The sequence below is a fragment of the Anopheles moucheti genome, chromosome 2 (assembly GCF_943734755.1).
Source record: "Anopheles moucheti chromosome 2, idAnoMoucSN_F20_07, whole genome shotgun sequence".
In the NCBI taxonomy this organism is placed as follows: Eukaryota; Metazoa; Arthropoda; class Insecta; order Diptera; family Culicidae; genus Anopheles; species Anopheles moucheti.
In genome coordinates, this window is record NC_069140.1 from 18,681,556 (window position 1) to 18,702,447 (window position 20,892).

The 20,892-nt window shown below is 46.7% G+C and overlaps 8 protein-coding genes across 8 annotated transcripts; 7 read left to right on the top strand and 1 right to left on the bottom strand.

Annotated features, from left to right (window-relative positions):
• The first annotated feature begins 8,623 nt into the window (after positions 1-8,623).
• Positions 8,624-9,922, top strand: LOC128297229 (holocytochrome c-type synthase). Its single transcript, XM_053032837.1, has 2 exons — positions 8,624-8,721; positions 8,866-9,922. The coding sequence occupies exon 2, from the start codon at positions 8,868-8,870 to the stop codon at positions 9,702-9,704; it is 837 nt and encodes a 278-aa protein (XP_052888797.1). The 5' UTR covers positions 8,624-8,721; positions 8,866-8,867; the 3' UTR covers positions 9,705-9,922.
• A 245-nt stretch (positions 9,923-10,167) lies between these two features.
• LOC128310591 (proline-, glutamic acid- and leucine-rich protein 1-like) lies at positions 10,168-12,958 on the top strand. The gene is made up of 2 exons (XM_053047271.1): positions 10,168-10,339; positions 10,408-12,958. The coding sequence occupies exons 1-2, from the start codon at positions 10,235-10,237 to the stop codon at positions 12,853-12,855; spliced, it is 2,553 nt and encodes an 850-aa protein (XP_052903231.1). The 5' UTR covers positions 10,168-10,234; the 3' UTR covers positions 12,856-12,958.
• Positions 12,959-13,518: 560 nt separating this feature from the next.
• Positions 13,519-16,591, top strand: LOC128299660 (DNA replication licensing factor Mcm2). The gene is made up of 2 exons (XM_053035680.1): positions 13,519-13,615; positions 13,708-16,591. Exons 1-2 carry the CDS (start codon positions 13,610-13,612, stop codon positions 16,399-16,401), a joined length of 2,700 nt encoding a protein of 899 aa, XP_052891640.1. The 5' UTR covers positions 13,519-13,609; the 3' UTR covers positions 16,402-16,591.
• Positions 16,592-16,607: 16 nt separating this feature from the next.
• On the top strand, positions 16,608-17,492 carry LOC128299245 (DNA replication licensing factor Mcm2-like). Its single transcript, XM_053035149.1, has one exon. It carries the CDS (start codon positions 16,608-16,610, stop codon positions 17,490-17,492), a length of 885 nt encoding a protein of 294 aa, XP_052891109.1.
• On the top strand, positions 17,449-17,781 carry LOC128299247 (DNA replication licensing factor Mcm2-like). Its single transcript, XM_053035152.1, has one exon. The coding sequence runs from the start codon at positions 17,503-17,505 to the stop codon at positions 17,779-17,781; it is 279 nt and encodes a 92-aa protein (XP_052891112.1). The 5' UTR covers positions 17,449-17,502.
• On the top strand, positions 17,781-19,003 carry LOC128299248 (DNA replication licensing factor Mcm2-like; the record flags this gene model as incomplete). The annotated part of the gene is made up of 2 exons (XM_053035153.1): positions 17,781-17,889; positions 18,180-19,003. Coding segments are annotated over exons 1-2 (933 nt in total), but the record flags the coding sequence as incomplete, so codon positions are not given.
• Position 19,004: 1 nt separating this feature from the next.
• LOC128299254 (DNA replication licensing factor Mcm2-like) lies at positions 19,005-19,539 on the top strand (the record flags this gene model as incomplete). Its single annotated transcript, XM_053035158.1, has 1 exon — positions 19,005-19,539. A coding segment is annotated over one exon (309 nt), but the record flags the coding sequence as incomplete, so codon positions are not given.
• LOC128309840 (zinc finger CCHC domain-containing protein 10-like) lies at positions 19,522-20,869 on the bottom strand. The gene is made up of 3 exons (XM_053046322.1): positions 20,729-20,869; positions 20,477-20,638; positions 19,522-20,375 (listed from the first exon to the last, which is right to left on the bottom strand). The coding sequence occupies exons 1-3, from the start codon at positions 20,764-20,766 to the stop codon at positions 19,841-19,843; spliced, it is 735 nt and encodes a 244-aa protein (XP_052902282.1). The 5' UTR covers positions 20,767-20,869; the 3' UTR covers positions 19,522-19,840.
• Positions 20,870-20,892: the final 23 nt, after the last annotated feature.

Here is a 20,892-nt window from a genome sequence, read left to right on the forward strand (position 1 = left end):
GGGTTACTCTCGCTCGCTCACACCACCGCGTGCGGTGCAAGAATGCGAGCCGGAACGTCTCTCTCGCTTACTGGCGCACTAGATGCAGGGTTCGTCATCAAACGGCTACCAACACGGATTCAATAGCCCTTTTGAAGGGAAATACAGTGGAATACTGATTTTCCATTGCACCGAAGGTTAGATTATCCGTACAGCTCGGAAATGGCCGTTCTAAAGGCGGTTAGAAAAATTCTCTGCAAAGCTTATGACGGCAAATACTAAACACTCAAATAGCGAATAGTCTACAGAACTTATTAGTTAACGGCATAACAACCTCAAAAGGACCTTCCATTTGTTGCTTGCTTTAGCTTTCTACATTCGTAGCTGGATAGTCAGTCTTGCGTACAGGATAAGAACATGTTCCTATTATGCATGTTATTTTCCAATCCGGTCGTTACTCACGAGCAAGGATAATTGACATTTCGATGCCTATTAATGATCCATATTCCTGTTCTTCGTCATAGTTTTAGTAACTCATAGTAACGACTAGCTAGATCATGTATGCTTTTTCTGGCTTACTACAGAGTCAGTCAGAGTCAGGCTAACTACAAATCAGTTGCCCAACTACCATTCCGCTGTATGCTTCCAAGGGGCACGATCCGCCATTGCTCTGAGCATGCAAGAATATTTCGAGAATTGAAGGATTCCTCACTTAAGATTCATATGTGTTGTGGACAGAACGTCGCGCGACATGCCGCTCTGGGTTGTCGCTACAGATGGCAACCGTCAGACGTTAGGCTGTCATCGGTCCACGTGCGACGGCAGGGCGCAGCCATCGCGATCGTGCGTGCAGGACGAGCACACACTGAAAAACACTACACAACAGGCAAGCGATCAGACAGGGTGCGTGCGTGTGCGATTAGGCTGGATGTTTTAAGTGTAATGTTAGTTCTTTTATTTTAATAAATGTGTAAATTATTATAGCCTTGCGACTTCATATTTTAATTGTGTTCTAGCCACCAAAGAATACAAAAATATGAATGACTCTTGTAAAAATGTGCGATAAGCACAACACTAGTAATGTGAATATGTCCAATGCTGTCTTGCAACCACTGTTCGGAAAAGCCCTGTACCAACCATTATTCTCTATTGGTTTGCTCTTAAACTCTCCGCCTGTCGTTACGTTAGGCAGTGTGCCGGCACGAGAGTGGCTGATAATGATCCGCAACAGTGGTAGTGCCCGCCGTATATGCGCCATCTCGCCCATCGGAACGAAAACGTGCTAGAGAAGGGGAGTCTATTTGCTTTGGCACCGTGTGGAAAATAACGTGACTTTGCACCCAACCGACCGGTCGTTTCCTTCCCCACGGTTTCCGGCGCTGGCACTCCCACAAACCCACTACCCGGGGCGCGCTACAGCGTACGCATACTAACTAGCGCGAAATCATTCATTCCTCGCGTGTGACCGCGTGTCACGCCATTGTGCCGCGGGTAGATAGGTGAGTGGCGCGAAAGAAGGGGCGCGAATGAAAAAAAAAACGAAATCCTCCCTCAACCCCTAAAGCACTGCCGTACACCGTCAGCTCATCACCTGTCTGGCCAGCCGAGAGAATCTCGCATCCTTTCCATATGTGCGTGGTTGTGGCTGTATCAGCACCAGGAAGAAAAAGCGGAGCGAACAGCGATTGTTGTTTTGTTTTCTGTATGTCGCCCGTCTCGTGTCTCTTTCCATTTCACTCCGATCACGTGGATACGGTTCGGAAGCCACCTGCGGCTACACGGTTTTGTGTTACGAATAATGTACCACAAAAGGTCAATGGTATGCCTAGATGGTTGTCGCAGCTCAATGGTGGTCTCCGGCATTACCGGTTACCGATCGTTTTGCGCTGTCGCTTTGTTCCGCGTTGGACGCATGTAGGCTGAGCAATAGATTGAAAGGTTTTCAACTAAACTCTTACCAACAATTTAGAACTAAGCGATACCCGACACACGTTTTGTTGCGCGTTATCCTCAGCCATAAGAACAGCTCAGCTTATAAGCCAAGTGCCATAAGAACAAATTTCCTAAAAATGATCTGAAACAATCGCACACATCGCGGCACGTGGTCATTGTGCATATCCATCACCCAGCAACGGTAGCGAACGGGTCTAGGTGCACCACACGAAGTGAGTCAGCGAATTAATTACCGAGCCCATTAGAATTGTTGCATTCCAACCGGAGAGCACTTGCCTGTCCAGCCCATACGGTTGCTACACCTGATCAAACGCGGCATTTGATGATGGATGAGTCTTTGTTTCTAAATTGCTGACGGGCGCGTCCAGAATATCAGTTCACGAATGTTTGATATTTAAATTTTTTTGGGGTCGAATGATGTTGTTGTCTTTCGCAAAACTTCCCCAGCCCGGGCTCAATGCTCACGCTACTATCTTATCGAGGATATGCCTCGATACGCGTTCGTTACACGATGATGTGTCCTCCCATGGTGATCGGTGTGTCCCATGTGTCCCGTCTCTCTATCGCTTTTTATTCTTCCGTGAGTCATCCGTTTATTTCCCATTAAATATCTCACCGTTTGCCGTACTGCACACAGTGACAAAATCAGCAGCTATTGATTGAACGACCGATAAGGGCATTGAAAGCTACGCCGACAAACATCGACGCGCTGGTTCGGTTAGCCGGCGAAGGGTAAATAGAAGAACCTTCCTCAACCGTTTCCGAATATCACGTTCGTGGCCCGGTGGCGGTGTAAAGTTTCCCGAACCTCCATTTGGCCTGGCCCTATCACGTGCCCGCGTGATACGGTGCCGGTGGGTTGTGATGGATTACGCGACCACGGCGATGATAAGAGTGCACGGAATCGAGAGCTTCGAACTTGCGAAAGGCGTACGACCCCACGTCGTCAGCCGTCGACGAACACTCCCAATTGCCCCGTTCAATCCGTTCGATGGGGATTGTGCACGGTTTGACATTTGCAATTGCGCACCCGGCAGCGTGACCGGAAAACGTGCTTGCCATCGTGTTGGAACGGGCCGACAGGTGCCTACAGTGTTACACCGATGCGTGACACCGTGCATGCCTAAACGTGTGAGAAGATGGGTTTACTCGGGAACCTTAATATATCGTCAAATTTTATATGTTTTTGGAAAGAAAACAAAGCAATTCATCTGTTAAATACTACGCATTATGGAAGTGACTGCTTGGTATTGGTATCTACTCGTACGATAATTTAATGAGTGGCGGATCGTCATCTCCACCAGACCGGCTTAATAAAACCGGCTCTGTGTGCCTTCTCTAGCTCATTATCCACACCGGTACCGCTCGTCAACAAACGCTAGGAAACAATGTTGTATCAAGCATCGCGAACCAGCCAGGATCACCGTTCGTGCGTCGGGGGGGGGCCGCAGCCATTGCTTTTCGCATCTTGGGCGACCGCTAAACGTGTTGGGCGAAACAAGGAAATCGTAGCCCAAGCACACCACTGAAACAAGATAGCAAGAAACAGTAAAAGAGGCAAGCAAAGCCCCCAGACAACACCGGACCAGTCTCACCATCGCACGTGTTCGCGACGCGTAGATCGTGCGTTCGGCATCCCATTGTTGGACCGCATTGGGTGAGTGTCAGACGACGTACGAAAAAGTAAAACAAGACAACGGCACGCTCGCCAAACACGTTCTTTCAATGTCATGGAATGTCATTTACCTCCGCGATTGTTAAAAAGTGGTTTTGTACCGTTGCGATCGAAAGGCGACCGCGAAACGCGGTGTGTGTATCTTCGCAACAGGAACAGACCCAACGAATGAATAGTGCGCACAATCGATCGCTACAGATTCGACTCGGTGGAGAGTAATGCCGTTTCTTTGTCTGCGCCAGAAGCACATGACAAATGACAGCTGTCAGATTGGGTAGATAGTGTAGGAACACTTAATGTACACTACTTTTTGATTGGAAGTACTGCTACACCCACAGTGGAAGACAATTTTAGGTACTATTCGTTAAATTAGTGTTTTTGTCTGATGAAAATTAACGCGATCATGCCACCGTAATTGACGTACACACGTACGTACATGCGTCGCAAATAGTGTTGCTAGCTATTCAAATAATGTTCAACCAGCGAAAAAAGAAATAATCTTCCACTGTGTGTGCTTTTTTAAATTTTATTTCTACACACGAAAACCCAGATAACCTCCGCAGATTTTGCCACAATCTCAAAAGCAGCTGTTTGGCAAAGGCTATCGGTGTTGAGCTCAAGGGGGTCTTGCTTAGTTAGGCAACCGCAAAAACATCACTTCTCGGAACAAGTGGACCTAACAAAATCGCAAGATGTCTGGTCACCGATGGAATGGAGCAGCCTCATGCTTCGTGTCACGATCGACCGTTAATCTCCGCTGCAAAACGTTCTAGAAAGTGTTGCATGGTTAACAGTATAGAAATCACGCCTTACAAACGATATCACGCCCTTTGATCAGCAACACAATGTTGAGCACATGTTCGTAGGATGAAGTCATTAAGCGCATCGAGAGCTGGTGAATAAAATTATACTAACGATCCGCTGCTCTTATGGGAAATGATGAACGAATACGCGAACAAAAAACCATCAGTCAGTAATCGTAACATGCATCCGATATTCAATTTCTTGTCGATACTCCATCACACTGCGAGCGTGGCGAACGAGGGAACAGGAGCTAGCATGACGACCAGTGCACTTTTACGTAACGTATCATACGTAAGGCATAACAGCTTAGTACAGCTTAGTACACTGCCCTGGTGCCTGATGGTGGCGATTCTGGGTGCACGCGAGGATAAAAAATAAAACATTCTTGGGCCCAAGTTGCACTAGCAAGGCAGATGATAGTGCTAGTGGTACACTGTTACGAGTGGTACCACGTGTCATTCCACGTTTCACCGTTTGAACGTTCTAATCGCTAAACCCCATAGCCCGTAGTGTCCAACGGTAGTCACACTTCATCGATGACGCTCATCGATTTCGAGACCAAATATTCGGCAACAGTACAGTTGTTTGAGTGTGTTATATTTCCCATAAAAATTAAGACACACACACACACACACACACACACACACACACACACACACACAGCTTGCTACACTAGGGTCGGTCACGATGCAGGAAATGTGCTCATTTGTCCAACCGTTCCCAAATGCCAAATGTCACGCCGGTGATGCGCCCAGGAGTGTTGACCATGTTGCGTTACGCGGCGGTACGGTATACCTTGTGCGCTGCCACGTGCACGTGACGTCAAGACCTGGCCGGCGGTCGAGGTGGAGTTTGCATTTTAGTTGAAGTTGTTCTTACCATTTCCTTTCAATTATTTTTATTTGCACGTCCCACGATACATGCTGGTGGATGAGAGCTGGAACGAGACACAACAATCGTTAGATTATAACCCAGCTGAATCAGGATTGCCTCGGTGACATTAAACTGGATAAGTGAGGTGTATACACGAGCAATCGATAACGTGAAAGAACATTACACTTCCGTTTGTAACATGTGTAAGTGTATTGCTTAGGACTACGGTAACTTCAGCGTAGTTGTACTTACATCATAATCAGTGCCGAGAGCCATGTCCATTTATCTACGTACCCCTATATCCTGGACGTATGTAACATCATTTAATTTGTTTGTGTGTTTACCTCTGCTTATCAGTTCCTTCCACACCCATGCAAAGCATTGTCTACGCTTTATCGGCCAAACCGGTCGGTCAACCTGTCCCAAGTTTGACTGCAAAACCAGTGCGACATCAATAATCACGCAAATTTCTACCACCCTCTACGACCTTCACGAAGGTCCCGGCGTGTGTTTGTGTAGGTGTGTGCCGGTAGGTGATGTGTCGCACGGCAGTACTGCTACCGGTCTTATCATCGTCCCAATCCTGTTCACGAGCCCACGAGCTGGTCGAGAGGCAAAGAATCTGGTCACGAGATATGGGAGGCTTGCGACACGGTGAGCTCTTTAAGCTAGCGATGTGACGCACAACACAAGATAACTGTCGCTGGCGTGCTTATCGATTGTGGTGGGTTTCTTGGGGGTTTTTTGTTGTTGCTTTGTTTGCCACTTTTTAAGAGTACCATGCGCCTCCATCATTAAACTAGGAACAATAAACAGTACAATAAAGGCTAGATTTGTGGTTGGAATTGTTTAGATAATTCAATCAAGATTAGGATTTCAAATTGTGACATTCACCTACTTTCATTCATCATCCAGCAAATTACTTTCGAAGTGAGGAAGTGCATCATAAATCGCACAGGTGTTATTCGTAGTTCACCGAACGCATTAGACATTCTTTTATCGAACATTAAGCATTACTATTTAAACCTCACTAACATTGTTTCCCTAACGAGCACCTATTCATAGGCCAATCGTTAAAGAAACCGGGCAAAATATGCTCGGGCCCATATCAGTAGCGTGAGTGCACACGTTACCATCCCTTATCAGCCACGTACCCCGGTTGGACAACTGGAATGGATTCTGAACGCTAGCGATTGTGGACCATATGTACCAGTGCCAGTTACGCAATTGTTTCGCTGCCATAAATGAAATTGTACTGCAAATAATGTTATTACATCGGAAAACAAACAAACGGCTTAATTGAATCGCAAAACTGCCTTTAAACCTAAACTTTGCCCTATTAATCGCTTTATTTGCGTTGATAAAATCACATTAAAAATACATTTGCTCAATGTAAATAGCTCACTGAAAGAAAAATCCCCAGTTGAAATGTTTGTTAACCATAAAAATTGCTACCTTCAACGTACAGAGTTAAAGATTTAGGTCTCATCTCCCTGCTCCTTTCTGGTGTACTGAACCACCATTTGGACTTGGAATTCATAATCATACTTTCGCAGAAGCAGAAGCATAAACACCGCCGGCATCGTATTTTGTATACATTCTTTGTCACGTGTACGTCCGCGTTAGAATGTGCATAATGGCACGATGTGAGACACCGACTACAATGGCGATCCAATTTCGGATCGATTCCCATTCCGTCGTCCCGTCCCGCAGCAATCGGGAAACGGTCGGCGATACGCTTTAGGTTCGATGTAACCACAACGTACCCGGTCCAGTTACGGAAAACGTTCCGATTTCCATGTGACGATCAACGTGATGTTACGGACAAAACTCCACAATGACAACGTGTCGATTGGCATGCGTTTAAATGCGGCTTTCCATTTCACTGCACGTGGGCGGCAGCTGTGGGCAGCAAAAAAAAAACAAAGAGGGGAAAAATAGAAACTTACTCTTTATTCAAGTTGATAAAAGCATGATTTACTACGGGAGTTCCGTTTGAGGCATTCCATTTTGCACAAATTACGTATCAAAATCGTCATAATCGTAACATAAATCAATCCTAGTCTGTTCTGAGTAAGTAAATATTGTGTGATCGCGGCATCACACTCGAGGCAACGATCGATCATCGTACAAAACGATCGTAATTCTTCTCACGACTAGTGGTAACTCGTGATCGGATGGTGGGAAATTCCTAATACCACACTAGTGAAACTCCCTAATTAGTAGGGAGGATTTGCATTGTAGCGTTGCATTCGCTGGCGATCCCAATCTCACGCAGTTCAGTGCAACTTTCGTTGTTCGATCGTACATTCGTTCGTTCGCTCAACGAAGTAAACAGCACGAGCAGCAATGGCCACCGGCTTGAACAGCAGGCGAGCCTTATCGATGGATCTGGCGAACAACAGGTTTGCTTTGACTGCACACACATCCTGGGGACTGCTATCGGCCGACAAACGAAATGGTTGGTACTGGTTCTTAAAATAGGTTCTCGGTGAACAAGAGATGCAGACGCGCGGCAAACCCTGGGCGCTGGACTGGAGGTGTAAAGATTACAGCAGCAACATAGAGTCGAGACCTGTTGGCGAGATCGCCTGCAATCGAAGTGGGGCCTGGGCTGGGCGATAATGCTTATCACGCGTTTCATTCTCAGCGCGTTTGCTTAGTGCTCAAGTGTTCCGATAAGCTCCGGCAAGAAGCGCTTCGGGCAAACTTGGTTCGTGAGATATGAGGTGGGATTATGGCAAACGCAACAAATAAAAACCATGGTGGCTGAAAATTGTTCCATTCTGGCTGTTAGTACAGTTTCATCTGATCCAATTGCATAGATTAACAATGTATTTCCTCTCAGAACATGGATCAATGTTACTACAAGAGGAAGCATATAGCCGGCAGGCTGATAGCTCAATGAAAATCATTGACCACCACCTATCAGCCGAAAATATTAAATTGAATACCAGAAGAGTATTGTATACGGTTACAAACACTCTTGAGAGGATCTGTCCGTGAACCCTACTATTTATTGCATGTTGAAAAACTGCAAGTTTTTCGATAACATCATCTGCTATAATCACGTCCAGCACTGTAGTGGTGGCGCTACGCAGCGTAACGCTTGAAGCGGAATATCTTATTCTTTATTAAATGTTTGCAGTAAATCAATCTTGAAAAGAAGCTTACCATGTTGTACTATAAGTAATATTTACAATCTTTTCGAGAAAATTGAAACAAGCCCAGAGGCAATCATGCTAAGCTTTCTGCAATGAAAGCACTGAACTGTATAACCTAAACACGTGTTTGACAACCATCAACTTCGTCCTACAGCTGTCACAACACAAATCACATTGAAAAATCAAAGTTACGAAAACCTGTGCAATTTTTTCGATTCACCCACAATTAGGCCAAGTTTAATTAGAATTGCGCCCGATTATTCGATCCCACAGGTAAATAGTGTTTGTATAGCTATCTGATTTGCAAATTCAGGTTGTGGCTATTGAATTATGTAACCTACCGGCTGGATTGAATCACATGCGCCGTACACCAAGTTTTGCTGTGTTTTATTAATTGTTACTCTATTTTCTACCTAGCCATGGGAAACACGGTGTCAGCGGCAGAAAAGGTTGCTTCCAACATCGTGCCCAGCACGCTGACGAAGGGTGAAGAATCAACGCTACCAAAAGGACATCCGCCTCTCGGCGATAAATCAGCTATGGGCGGTAATCCACCACCTGAATGTCCGATGCACCAAAAACAGCAACCCAAAGAACAACCAGTGCTGGTATCGGAATGCCCAGTCAAGCACGATGGAGCTGATGTAAATCCGCTCAATATGATGCCACCAGCGAATCAAAACCCAGCTCCTGGACAACCGTTCCCACTTCCTACGGACCGTCAAACTTCGTCTATTCCAAAGGCGACCGCCGACGGAAAGCAGGAGTTCTGGTTGTATCCAAGCCAGCAAATGTTCTGGAACGCAATGCTGCGCAAAGGATGGCGCTGGGAGAAAGACGATCTCGCACCGAAAGATATGGATGACATTATAAAGATTCACAATGCCAACAATGAACAGGCTTGGCAGGAGGTACTTAAATGGGAAGCGCTGCATGCTCGCGAATGTGGCAACCCACGATTGAAGAGCTTCGGCGGAAAGGCAACAGATTTCAGCCCACGGGCGAAAATTCGCAACATGATGGGATACGAGCTGCCTTTCGATCGACACGATTGGATCATTGATCGTTGTGGCAAGGATGTGCGCTACGTTATCGACTACTACGACGGTGGAATGGTTGACGAGAAGTACAAATTTGCACTGCTGGACGTCAGACCCGCTATGGACTCGTTTGAAAACGTTTGGGACCGTATGAAGGTAGCGTACATGCGATGGAAGTTCGAGCTGGAGGATAAGTTAAAAGAGTTGACAAATTAAGCACACTGCAATTGATCATAAGAACGATGTAGAGCCTACAGCTTACCGATAACATATATCGCAAATTCGGGTTAGAAATTACCGAACAATTCGTGAAGAAGAATATTTAAATTAAATAGATTTATTGCACGCAGTAATAGCGAAGTAATGATTATGATTGAAACAGTTGCGTAGAGAATATAACATATTCTCGAAATAAATTCAAATCGTCATTTTTTACCCACCTTAAACATTGTTTATTGTTGTATTCGAAACTATTGCATTCCAAATGTGCTTATGTACGATAAATTTATGATTGAGAACATATTTTCCAACTGTTTTCTGTTCAAATCAACATCAAAATTGGAATATGAGATGGTCATAATAATACCCATAAATTGCCCTGTGTGCAATGACATACAAAGCAACCCTGCACAACACTGTCATCCGTTTCAATGTTTACTTTTTAGCCGACGCACGTGTAGGGAAAAGAGCGTACATACGAGGATATTAATTGTGTGTTTTACGTCGTCTTATTAACGCAAATAACTATGGAAGGCCTCGGCCAGCTGTTTGGAAGTGTTCTCGAAAGTGACGATGGTTTACAAGCCGTATTTCTGAACAATCTGGATGAACATCAATCGTTTTGGACGGATGTAAGTAAAAGCGAAATTCCTTTCACCAGCTTCGTTGCCATGTTTTTGATTTGTTTTTATCTACATAGCCTCAAAATGATTTGGATGCTATCTTCACTAGACTCGGAACATTGTTAACGGGCGCCAAAACACGTGATCGTGGCTTGAACATTCTAAATCATCTTCTGACCGACTGCCCGTTGGATCTCGTTGAGGAAAAAGCCCAATTCTACATCAACGTTTGCACGAAAGTATGTGAGCAGTATGGCCCAACGCAAACCATCCCGCTTGTGTACAAACTGTTGCAGCAACTGATGCATCGTTCGCTGGGTTCGAATGAACTGCACAAACTGTTAGTGAGTAATTTACCCAAACTGTTGGAATCTGTCGGTCCGAATCTACCATCGTCTGCTATCCTGTCCGCCCTCAATTTCCTGGAAGTGGCAATGCAATATTATGCTGGCGCATGTGGCCCACAAAAAAATCGTATCGAATCGTTCCTTTACTCGCTCGTCGATTCTACCAATCGGCACGTTATCAACAGTACGGCCCGCTGCCTGCTGCTGTTGCAACAGATACGAGGTGGCGGTCAGCATGGTTCCTTGCATAAGAAAACCTGGCAAGAGTACTACTTAAAGCTCGTCGATACAATTCAAGATCTGTTGAACAAAATATTCGCCCACACGCCGGAAACGTTCGATGAAGAGGAGAATTTGGAATGTTTAAAGCTAGCGCCGATTGCAAGAAATATCGATCCCATTCGCAAACCACAGTTACTGGCAATACGTGCTATCAATATGATAGCTTGCCTAGATGAAGCCATTGTGGGAGCGTATCCGGTGCAAAAACCGATCACCCCATTCAAAGCGCTCAATCTGATCCTCCGGGGGTTGTCTGTTTCCTGTGAGGCAATGGGTAAAAATCCTATAGCGGAGAACATAGCTTTTGGTACCTTCCTACCATCGATCCATGTCGGACTGCTGGAGGTGTTGGATGGGTTAGTGTTGGCCCTTGGTACCAATATGCTAATGTTCGGTGAATCAATTTGCGAGATATTCCCAAAATGTCTCAAAGCAACGCAGGGCAATCGCAACGAATCGGAAGGCACGAAAAAATCCTTCACCCGCTTGCGCAAGAAGATATACGAAAGTGTGCAGTTGTGGTGCGAAAAGATGCGTTATGGCAGTACTATTGAGACGGTAAACGAGCAACTGCTGGAGCAAATAGTGCGGGACCTTACACCGTACGCAAGCGAGGTAACGCTGAAGATAGGAGCAACCGGCAATAAGCGACTGTCGTCCAGGGCCAAGAGAAAGTTGCAAAAGGAGCAAAATGCTGCCACGGCTCTTAATCAGAACCATTCGAACAGAAGCGGAATTTCGGAACATAAGGAACAATTAATTGATGCCGGGAATGAAGCGCTTTGCCAGGCGGCCTTAGAGTGTCTGACGGTTATACTACAATCGGCCGGGTGTTTCATAAAGCCCGTCACGCATAAGCTTTTGGAGGAGAAAATTGTTCCGCTATGTTTTTCGTTAATCGCTAACCATCAGCTCACTGGACTTTACAATAAGGATAGCGTACGGGTAGCGTTACTACGCGCATTTGCTGCCCTGATCGTGAATCCACACCATCACTGTCCTCCACCCTTGCAATACGCGAGCTACATTTTCAACACACTGCAAACGACCGATGACAGCGCGGTTGTACGTGCCGTGGCGGCAGAGTTAGCTCGCACGATGGAACTGGTGATACATCCCTGGAAGGAAACACTGTACTTCCCCGCGGATAAATCTGCCATTAAGGATGCGTTGGCAAACAAAGAAAAACATCCATTAGCAATGAATTTCTTGAGGCATTCAACATCAGCCAAATATGACACTAATGGAAATGGACATTATGAAGATAATGATAGTGTTGATAGTGTAAATTTATTGACGATAGAACCACAGAGCCGTAGCTCGCCGGAACAATCACCGGCTAACAGTGCTGAAAAGGTAACATATGAAAGCGATGAAATTAATGAATCGCTAGCCGTAACGGAAGCGAGCGATGATTCATTGATTCATGGCGAAGAAAACCGAACTACCGAACCGGAAGCTGTCGGATGGGTTGAACATGTAAGCCTGGATAACACGGACGATGAGGGAAAAACAAATGAACCACAAATAACTGTCCCGGATGGATCGGATTGTTATAACGAAGGTGTTATCCAAGGCATAGATGATGATGACGATGATGATAAGCCGAAAGATCCTGCTGTAGTTTCGATACTGGATAGCGATGAGGAAGAACACCGCAATGACGACGATGTTGTGGTAGTCTCGACGGAAGTGGGCTTAGTTGCAAATGAAATGGGTACCGCCAAGGTTCCCTTAAAGCATACCATTACATCGCAAACTAATGATGATGAGACACATGGCGGAACGCCGAAAAAGGTCAAACTGTCGCAAGACAGCAGCAATGGTACTGGTAAAACCAAAAACATTGATGATATCGTAAATGAGATGGTGGCGGAATTCGTTGACGAACCGTAGGATGAACATTGATGCGGAAGAGTTCTGAAAACCATCTATTTGTTCTTGAAATAACTTTAATAAAGTACTGCTAAAATGTTTGCAGTTGACGTACATGCTTGTTCTAGCACATTATTTGCCTACTTGTTTGTTATTAGAAAGGATTTGCATTAAATAAGATTCTTCTGGTGAACACGATTAGCGACCAATGAACGGGTGAATTTCCGCCCTTTCGAGGTAAGTATCGCTTCCTTCGACGTAGTTGCACACAGTTAGTAAGACTGTAAAGTACACATTAAAATTTTCTGAAAATTTAAAGGACACTCTCATCGTGAAAGAATATCCTGTCTAACCAAATACTCACTCCAACGACCAATTTGTGTGTACAACCCTGAATGCGTGTAACTTCCATAGTGGGATCAGCGGTTTGCGCTTTGGACAAATGATTCATTTTTATAGTTTATTTTTCTATTTCAAACTTATCTGCTCATTTGTTTGCATAAATGATGCTTTTTAAATATTAGCTTACTTTTGGGGTGTAGTCAACAATAGTTGTGTTTATTTTTGAACAGAAAATATTTAAATAAATATGTTGCACGTTGCAGCTCACCTGATGTACAAGCGTCCTGTCACAGTTGGATGTCAAATTTGCGCGCGCAACTTTGCTATTGCAGAGCGTTATTGTTGCGAGTCTGTTCGGTATCGATATCGAGTCCTTACTTTGTGGTTTTCAGGATAGTAATTGTTGTTTTTTAGTTGTTAAAACGCAGGAATAATGTCGGTAAGTAATGAAAGTGTGATTATCATATGAAGGCAGTTGAAACCGTTGGACAATTTTCACTTAATCGTTGCTACATTCATACCCACTCGAAGGATACACCAAGCTCCCCAGCCCCGAACCTACCGTCGGACATGGACCGACGAAACTTTCGCTCCGGCATGACTTCCCCGGTGGGTGACTTCGAACCGTTCGAAGATGAAGCGGAAATCCTTGGCGATACCACTGTTCGTGAGGAAGTTTACGACGAGGAGGAAGAGGATGGAGAAGAACTGTTCGGTGATAACATGGAGGCGGATTACCGGCCTGCACCGCATCTCGATCGGTACGACATGGACGATCTGGACACGGAAGACTACAGTGACATCTCGCAAACCGATCGTGCCGCGGCTGAGGCTGAAATGCGTCGGCGCGATCGTGAATCCGGAAAGCATCGGGATCATAGCGATCTGTTCTACGACAAAAGCGACGACGACGATGAGATCCCCAGGGCAAAACGGCGAGCCGCAGAGAAAGCTGCCGAAATCGGTACCGAAACAGAAACCGATGCCGAAATGGTGGAATCGATCGAAAATCTCGAAGACACTAAGGGGCACAGTATCAAGGAATGGGTGTCCATGTTGGCGCCACGGACGGAAATTTCGAACCGCTTCAACAGCTTTCTGCGCACCTTCGTTGACGAGAAGGGTCACTATGTGTATCGGGAGCGGATTAGACGCATGTGCGAGCAGAACAATTCCAGCTTCGTTGTATCGTACACCGATTTGGCGCACAATCAACACGTACTGGCATACTTTTTGCCCGAGGCACCATTCCAGATGCTCGATATAATGGACAAGGTGGCGAAGGAGATGGTGCTGAGTCTTTACCCAACATACGAGCGAGTAACGAACGAAATCCATGTACGCATTTCCGATCTTCCACTGGTGGAGGAACTGCGCACGTTCCGTAAGCTTCATCTAAATCAGCTTGTACGCACGCTAGGCGTTGTCACGGCAACGACGGGAGTGCTACCACAGCTGTCCGTAATCAAGTATGACTGCGTCAAGTGTGGCTACGTGCTGGGACCGTTTGTTCAGAGCCAAAACACGGAGGTTAAGCCAGGTTCATGTCCCGAATGTCAAAGCGTTGGTCCGTTCTCGATCAACATGGAGCAAACGCTTTACCGGAACTATCAGAAGATTACGCTGCAGGAATCACCGGGACGCATACCGGCTGGACGTATTCCTCGGAGCAAGGATTGCGTGCTGTTGGCCGATCTTTGCGATCAGTGCAAACCGGGCGATGAGATCGAAGTTACCGGTATCTACACCAACAACTACGATGGATCACTCAACACGGAACAGGGCTTCCCGGTGTTTGCCACGGTACTGATCGCAAACCATTTGGTGGTGAAGGATAGCAAGCAGGTTGTGGCTTCGCTTACGGATGAGGACATTTCGACGATTCAGCGGTTAAGCAAAGATCCTCGCATCAGCGATCGTATCACGCAAAGCATGGCTCCATCAATCTACGGCCATGAATACATTAAGCGCGGGCTGGCTTTATGCCTGTTCGGAGGTGAATCGAAGAACCCGGGTAATAAGCACAAAATCCGTGGTGATATCAATATTCTGCTCTGCGGTGATCCCGGTACGGCCAAGTCGCAGTTCTTGAAGTACACGGAAAAGATTGCACCGCGGGCGGTGTTCACCACGGGCCAGGGTGCTTCCGCAGTCGGTTTGACGGCATACGTACGGCGGAATCCTACCACGCGCGAGTGGACCCTGGAAGCTGGTGCCCTCGTGTTAGCCGATCTTGGTGTGTGTCTGATCGATGAGTTTGACAAGATGAATGATCAGGATCGAACCTCGATCCACGAGGCGATGGAGCAGCAATCGATTTCCGTTTCCAAAGCGGGCATTGTGACATCGCTGCAGGCCCGTTGTGCCGTGATCGCGGCTGCCAATCCAATCGGCGGAAGGTATGATCCGAGCATGACCTTCTCCGAGAACGTGAACCTTTCCGAGCCGATCCTGTCCCGTTTCGACGTTCTGTGCGTCGTGAAGGACGAGTTCGATCCGATGCAGGATAAGCATTTGGCGGAATTTGTGGTTGCATCGCACATCAAGAACCATCCATCGAACGTGGATGAAACTCCGGTCTCGCAGACGCAGGACACGATGCAGATACCGCAGGATCTGCTGAAGAAGTATATCGTGTACGCGAAGGAAAATGTACACCCCAAGCTATCTAACATGGACCAGGACAAGATAGCCAACATGTACTCGCAGCTGCGCCAGGAATCGCTTTCCACCGGGTCGCTGCCGATCACAGTGCGACACATCGAAAGTGTTATCCGTATGTCGGAAGCGCACGCACGGATGCATCTGCGTGACACGGTGCAGGACGTGGACGTCAATATGGCCATCCGCATGATGTTGGAAAGCTTCATCGAGGCGCAAAAGTTCAGCGTAATGAAAAAGATGCGTTCCAGCTTCCAGAAGTACCTGTCGTTCCAGCGCGACCATTCCGAGCTGCTGTTCTTCATCCTTCGACAGTTGACGCTTGACCAGCTGGCCTATCAACGATGCAAGGAGGGCGGGCGACGGGGCAAGGAAAGTGGCGACCGTCCGCGAACCACTGTGGTCGAGGTAATGGAGAAGGATCTCTCCGAACGGGCGAAGGCGATCGAAATCTTCAACCTGAAACCATTCCTGGACAGCGAACTGTTCCGACAGAATGGTTTCACGTACGATGCCAAACGTAAGGTGATCGTTCAGGTCGTTCCAGAAGCTGCGGAACCTTGATCGATTAGTAATGTTTTTTTTTTATTTAATTGATCCCATCGCCCCAAATAGTTTTAAGTCGCTATGATTTATTAACGTTTACACTGTTCTCTTTTACACAATTCTCATTTTACCTTCTTTTGTACAATATGTCAAGGAATACATTACGAATAATAAATGTGTGTTTGTGTGCAGTTGCCCTGACCATCCAAGCTTATATCGAGAATATGTTTCATTTTTTGGGGGTATTACACTTAAAATCGGGAGTTCTTACACCGGGACGCATTCCGGCTGGACGTATTCCTCGGAGCAAGGATTGCGTGCTGTTGGCCAATCTTTGCGATCAGTGCAAACCGGGCGATGAGATCGAAGTTACCGGTATCTACACCAACAACTACGATGGATCACTCAACACGGAACAGGGCTTCCCGGTGTTTGCCACGGTACTGATCGCAAACCATTTGGTGGTGAAGGATAGCAAGCAGGTTGTGGCTTCGCTTACGGACGAGGACATTTCGACGATTCAGCGGTTAAGCAAAGATCCTCGCATCAGCGATCGTATCACGCAAAGCATGGCTCCATCAATCTACGGCCATGAATACATTAAGCGCGGGCTGGCTTTATGCCTGTTCGGAGGTGAATCGAAGAACCCGGGTAATAAGCACAAAATCCGTGGTGATATCAATATTCTGCTCTGCGGTGATCCCGGTACGGCCAAGTCGCAGTTCTTGAAGTACACGGAAAAGATTGCACCGCGGGCGGTGTTCACCACGGGCCAGGGTGCTTCCGCAGTCGGTTTGACGGCATACGTACGGCGGAATCCTACCACGCGCGAGTGGACCCTGGAAGCTGGTGCCCTCGTGTTAGCCGATCTTGGTGTGTGTCTGATCGATGAGTTTGACAAGATGAATGATCAGGATCGGACCTCGATCCACGAGGCGATGGAGCAGCAATCGATTTCCGTTTCCAAAGCGGGCATTGTGACATCGCTGCAGGCTCGTTGTGCCGTGATCGCGGCTGCCAATCCAATCGGCGGAAGGTATGTTCCGAGCCTGACCTTCTCGGAGAACGTGAACCTTTCCGAACCGATCCTTTCCCGTTTCGATCGATGAGTTCGATCCGATGCAGGATAAGCATTTGGCTGAATTTGTGGTTGCATCGCACATCAAGAACCATCCATCGAACGTGGATGAAACTCCGGTCTCGCAGGCGCAGGACACGATGCAGATACCGCAGGATCTGCTGAAGAAGTATATCGTGTACGCGAAGGAAAATGTACACCCCAAGCTATCTAACATGGACCAGGACAAGATCGACAGCTGGCCTATCAACGATGCAAGGAGGACGGGCGACGGGGCAGGGAAAGTGGCGACCATCCGCAAACCACTGTGGTCGGGGTAATGGAGAAGGATCTCTCCGAACAGGCGAAGGCGAACGAAATCTTCAACCTGAAACCATTCCTGGACAGCGAATTGTTCCGACAGAATGGTTTCACGTACGATGCCAAACGTAAGGTGATCGTTCAGGTCGTTCCGGAAGCTGCGGAACCTTGATCGATTAGTAATGTTTTTTTTTTATTTAATTGATCCCATCGCCCCAAATAGTTTTAAGTCGCTATGATTTATTAACGTTTACACTGTTCTCTTTTACACAATTCTCATTTTACCTTCTTTTGTACAATATGTCAAGGAATACATTACGAATAATAAATGTGTGTTTGTGTGCAGTTGCCCTGACCATCCAAGCTTATATCGAGAATATGTTTCATTTTTTGGGGGTATTACACTTAAAATCGGGAGTTCTTACACCGGGACGCATTCCGGCTGGACGTATTCCTCGGAGCAAGGATTGCGTGCTGTTGGCCAATCTTTGCGATCAGTGCAAACCGGGCGATGAGATCGAAGTTACCGGTATCTACACCAACAACTACGATGGATCACTCAACACGGAACAGGGCTTCCCGGTGTTTGCCACGGTACTCATCGCAAACCATTTGGTGGTGAAGGATAGCAAGCAGGTTGTGGCTTCGCTTACGGACGAGGACATTTCGACGATTCAACGGTTAAGCAAAGATCCTCGCATCAGCGATCGTATCACGCAAAGCATGGCTCCATCAATCTACGGCCATGAATACATTAAGCGCGGACTGGCTTTGTGCCTGTTCGGAGGTGAATCGAAGAACCCGGGTAATAAGCACAAAATCCGAGGTGATATCAATATTCTGCTCTGCGGTGATCCCGGTACGGCCAAGTCCCAGTTCTTGAAGTACACGGAAAAGATTGCACCGCGGGCGGTGTTCACCACGGGTCAGGGTGCTTCCGCAGTCGGTTTGACGGCATACGTACGGCGGAATCCTACCACGCGCGAGTGGACCCTGGAAGCTGGTGCCCTCGTGCTAGCCGATCTTGGTGTGTGTCTGATCGATGAGTTTGACAAGATGAATGATCAGGATCGGACCTCGATCCACGAGGCGATGGAGCAGCAATCGATTTCCGTTTCCAAAGCGGGCATTGTGACATCGCTGCAGGCTCGTTGTGCCGTGATCGCGGCTGCCAATCCAATCGGCGGAAGGTATGTTCCGAGCCTGACCTTCTCGGAGAACGTGAACCTTTCCGAACCGATCCTTTCCCGTTTCGATCGATGAGTTCGATCCGATGCAGGATAAGCATTTGGCTGAATTTGTGGTTGCATCGCACATCAAGAACCATCCATCGAACGTGGATGAAACTCCGGTCTCGCAGGCGCAGGACACGATGCAGATACCGCAGGATCTGCTGAAGAAGTATATCGTGTACGCGAAGGAAAATGTACACCCCAAGCTATCTAACATGGACCAGGACAAGATCGACAGCTGGCCTATCAACGATGCAAGGAGGGCGGGCGACGGGGCAGGGAAAGTGGCGACCATCCGCAAACCACTGTGGTCGGGGTAATGGAGAAGGATCTCTCCGAACAGGCGAAGGCGAACGAAATCTTCAACCTGAAACCATTCCTGGACAGCGAATTGTTCCGACAGAATGGTTTCACGTACGATGCCAAACGTAAGATGATCGTTCAGGTAGTTCCGGAAGCTGCGGAACCTTGAACGATTAGGAATGTTTTTTTTTTATTTAATTGAACCCATCGCCCCAAATAGTTTTAAGTCGCTATGTTTTATTAACGTTTACACTGTTCTCTTTTACACAATTCTCATTTTACCCTTTTTTGTACAATATGTCAAGGAATACATTACGAATAATAAATGTGTGTTTGTGTGCAGTTGCCCTGACCATCCAAGCTTATATCGAGAATATGTTTCATTTCCTGGGGGTATTACACTTAAAATCGGGAGTTCTTACCTTTGCTTCCCGTTGTTGGGTAGATATTTAGTAATTTCATGGCTTTTCATGACTGTAATATCGTTGCGAAGTGGCCTTAGTATGGGGGTTGCGTTCAAAAGCGGTTAGAATCGTACGGATCACTATTCGCCTTGCTTGCGGCGTTTCCTCCTTCTTTTTCGCTCCTTCTCCGATGCGGATGAATCGCTGGAACTGCTACTATCGCTACTGCTACTGCTACTGCTGCTGCTACTACTATCACTAGAGCTACTGCTACTTTCGTCCTTCGTTCCCTTACACTTCGGGGCGTCTTTTCTGCTATCCTTTGTCTTTTTTACGCTTTCCGATTTCCGACTACCGTTGGTGGGCTTCTTTCTCTTAATTAATCGGGCCTTTTTCTTCACTCTATCGTCCTCCGAGGAGGACTTTTCATCGTCACTACTGCTGCTATCACTCGAGCTGCTGCTGTTAGAGGAACTTCCACTACCGCTGGTGCTTCCGCTGCTACTGCCGGAATCGCTGCTGCTAGAGCTGCTACTGGTGCTGCTACCACTGCTACTATCGCTCTCATCACTGCTATCCGATGAATCGGTTGCAGAATTTTTCTTTTTCTCCTCGGAGGACTTGCTGGTGCTTTTTATTGCTTCAGATGACTCTTTTCCCGATGCTGAATCACCACTACAAGCAAAACATGGAATAATGATTAGCAATAATTGAACGTACTTAGGTGAAGTTTTGAAAATGCCACACATTTCAGCGCGGTGGCACAAAGGTCTTACTTTTTTGCACCGATTTTGTTCAGATTCTTTTTCAGCACCTGAGTACGGGATGAACGATGAAGATACTTGCGCTTGCCCTGGCATTCATAGCTCCAGTGGCCATATTCCAGACATTTCTGGCATCGTATCCCTTTGGGAAAAGCTGCGGCCAGTTTTGCTTCTCTGTTAAAAAAAACGACGATACAAACGCAGACCGATTAGCCACATTGGAGTCGTACATTGGAGTGGGGATTTATGAACAAGACAACTTACTTTTGCTTAAGAGCTAGCTTTTGCGCACCTAAATGCATTTTGCTGTGGTGAAATCTTGCAGGACAGGAATTACTGTATCTTGCCGGCAATCGGCCAATATCCTAAATTTTCATTTGGTAAACAACTTTTGTGCTTTTCCGATACACGACACAACCATTCTCAGC

Coding starts and splice junctions, on each gene's coding strand:
- LOC128299247 (XM_053035152.1), top strand. CDS start 17,503: ATGCAGGATAAGCATTTGGCTGAATTTGTGGTTGCATCGCACATCAAG.
- LOC128297229 (XM_053032837.1), top strand. CDS start 8,868: ATGGGAAACACGGTGTCAGCGGCAGAAAAGGTTGCTTCCAACATCGTG.
- LOC128299245 (XM_053035149.1), top strand. CDS start 16,608: ATGTTTCATTTTTTGGGGGTATTACACTTAAAATCGGGAGTTCTTACA.
- LOC128309840 (XM_053046322.1), bottom strand. CDS start 20,766: ATGCATTTAGGTGCGCAAAAGCTAGCTCTTAAGCAAAA. Junction 20,639..20,728: donor AAGCTAGCTCTTAAGCAAAA/GTAAGTTGTCTT, acceptor TTTTTTTAACAG/AGAAGCAAAACTGGCCGCAG. Junction 20,376..20,476: donor AACAAAATCGGTGCAAAAAA/GTAAGACCTTTG, acceptor TTTTGCTTGTAG/TGGTGATTCAGCATCGGGAA.
- LOC128310591 (XM_053047271.1), top strand. CDS start 10,235: ATGGAAGGCCTCGGCCAGCTGTTTGGAAGTGTTCTCGAAAGTGACGAT. Junction 10,340..10,407: donor ATCAATCGTTTTGGACGGAT/GTAAGTAAAAGC, acceptor TTATCTACATAG/CCTCAAAATGATTTGGATGC.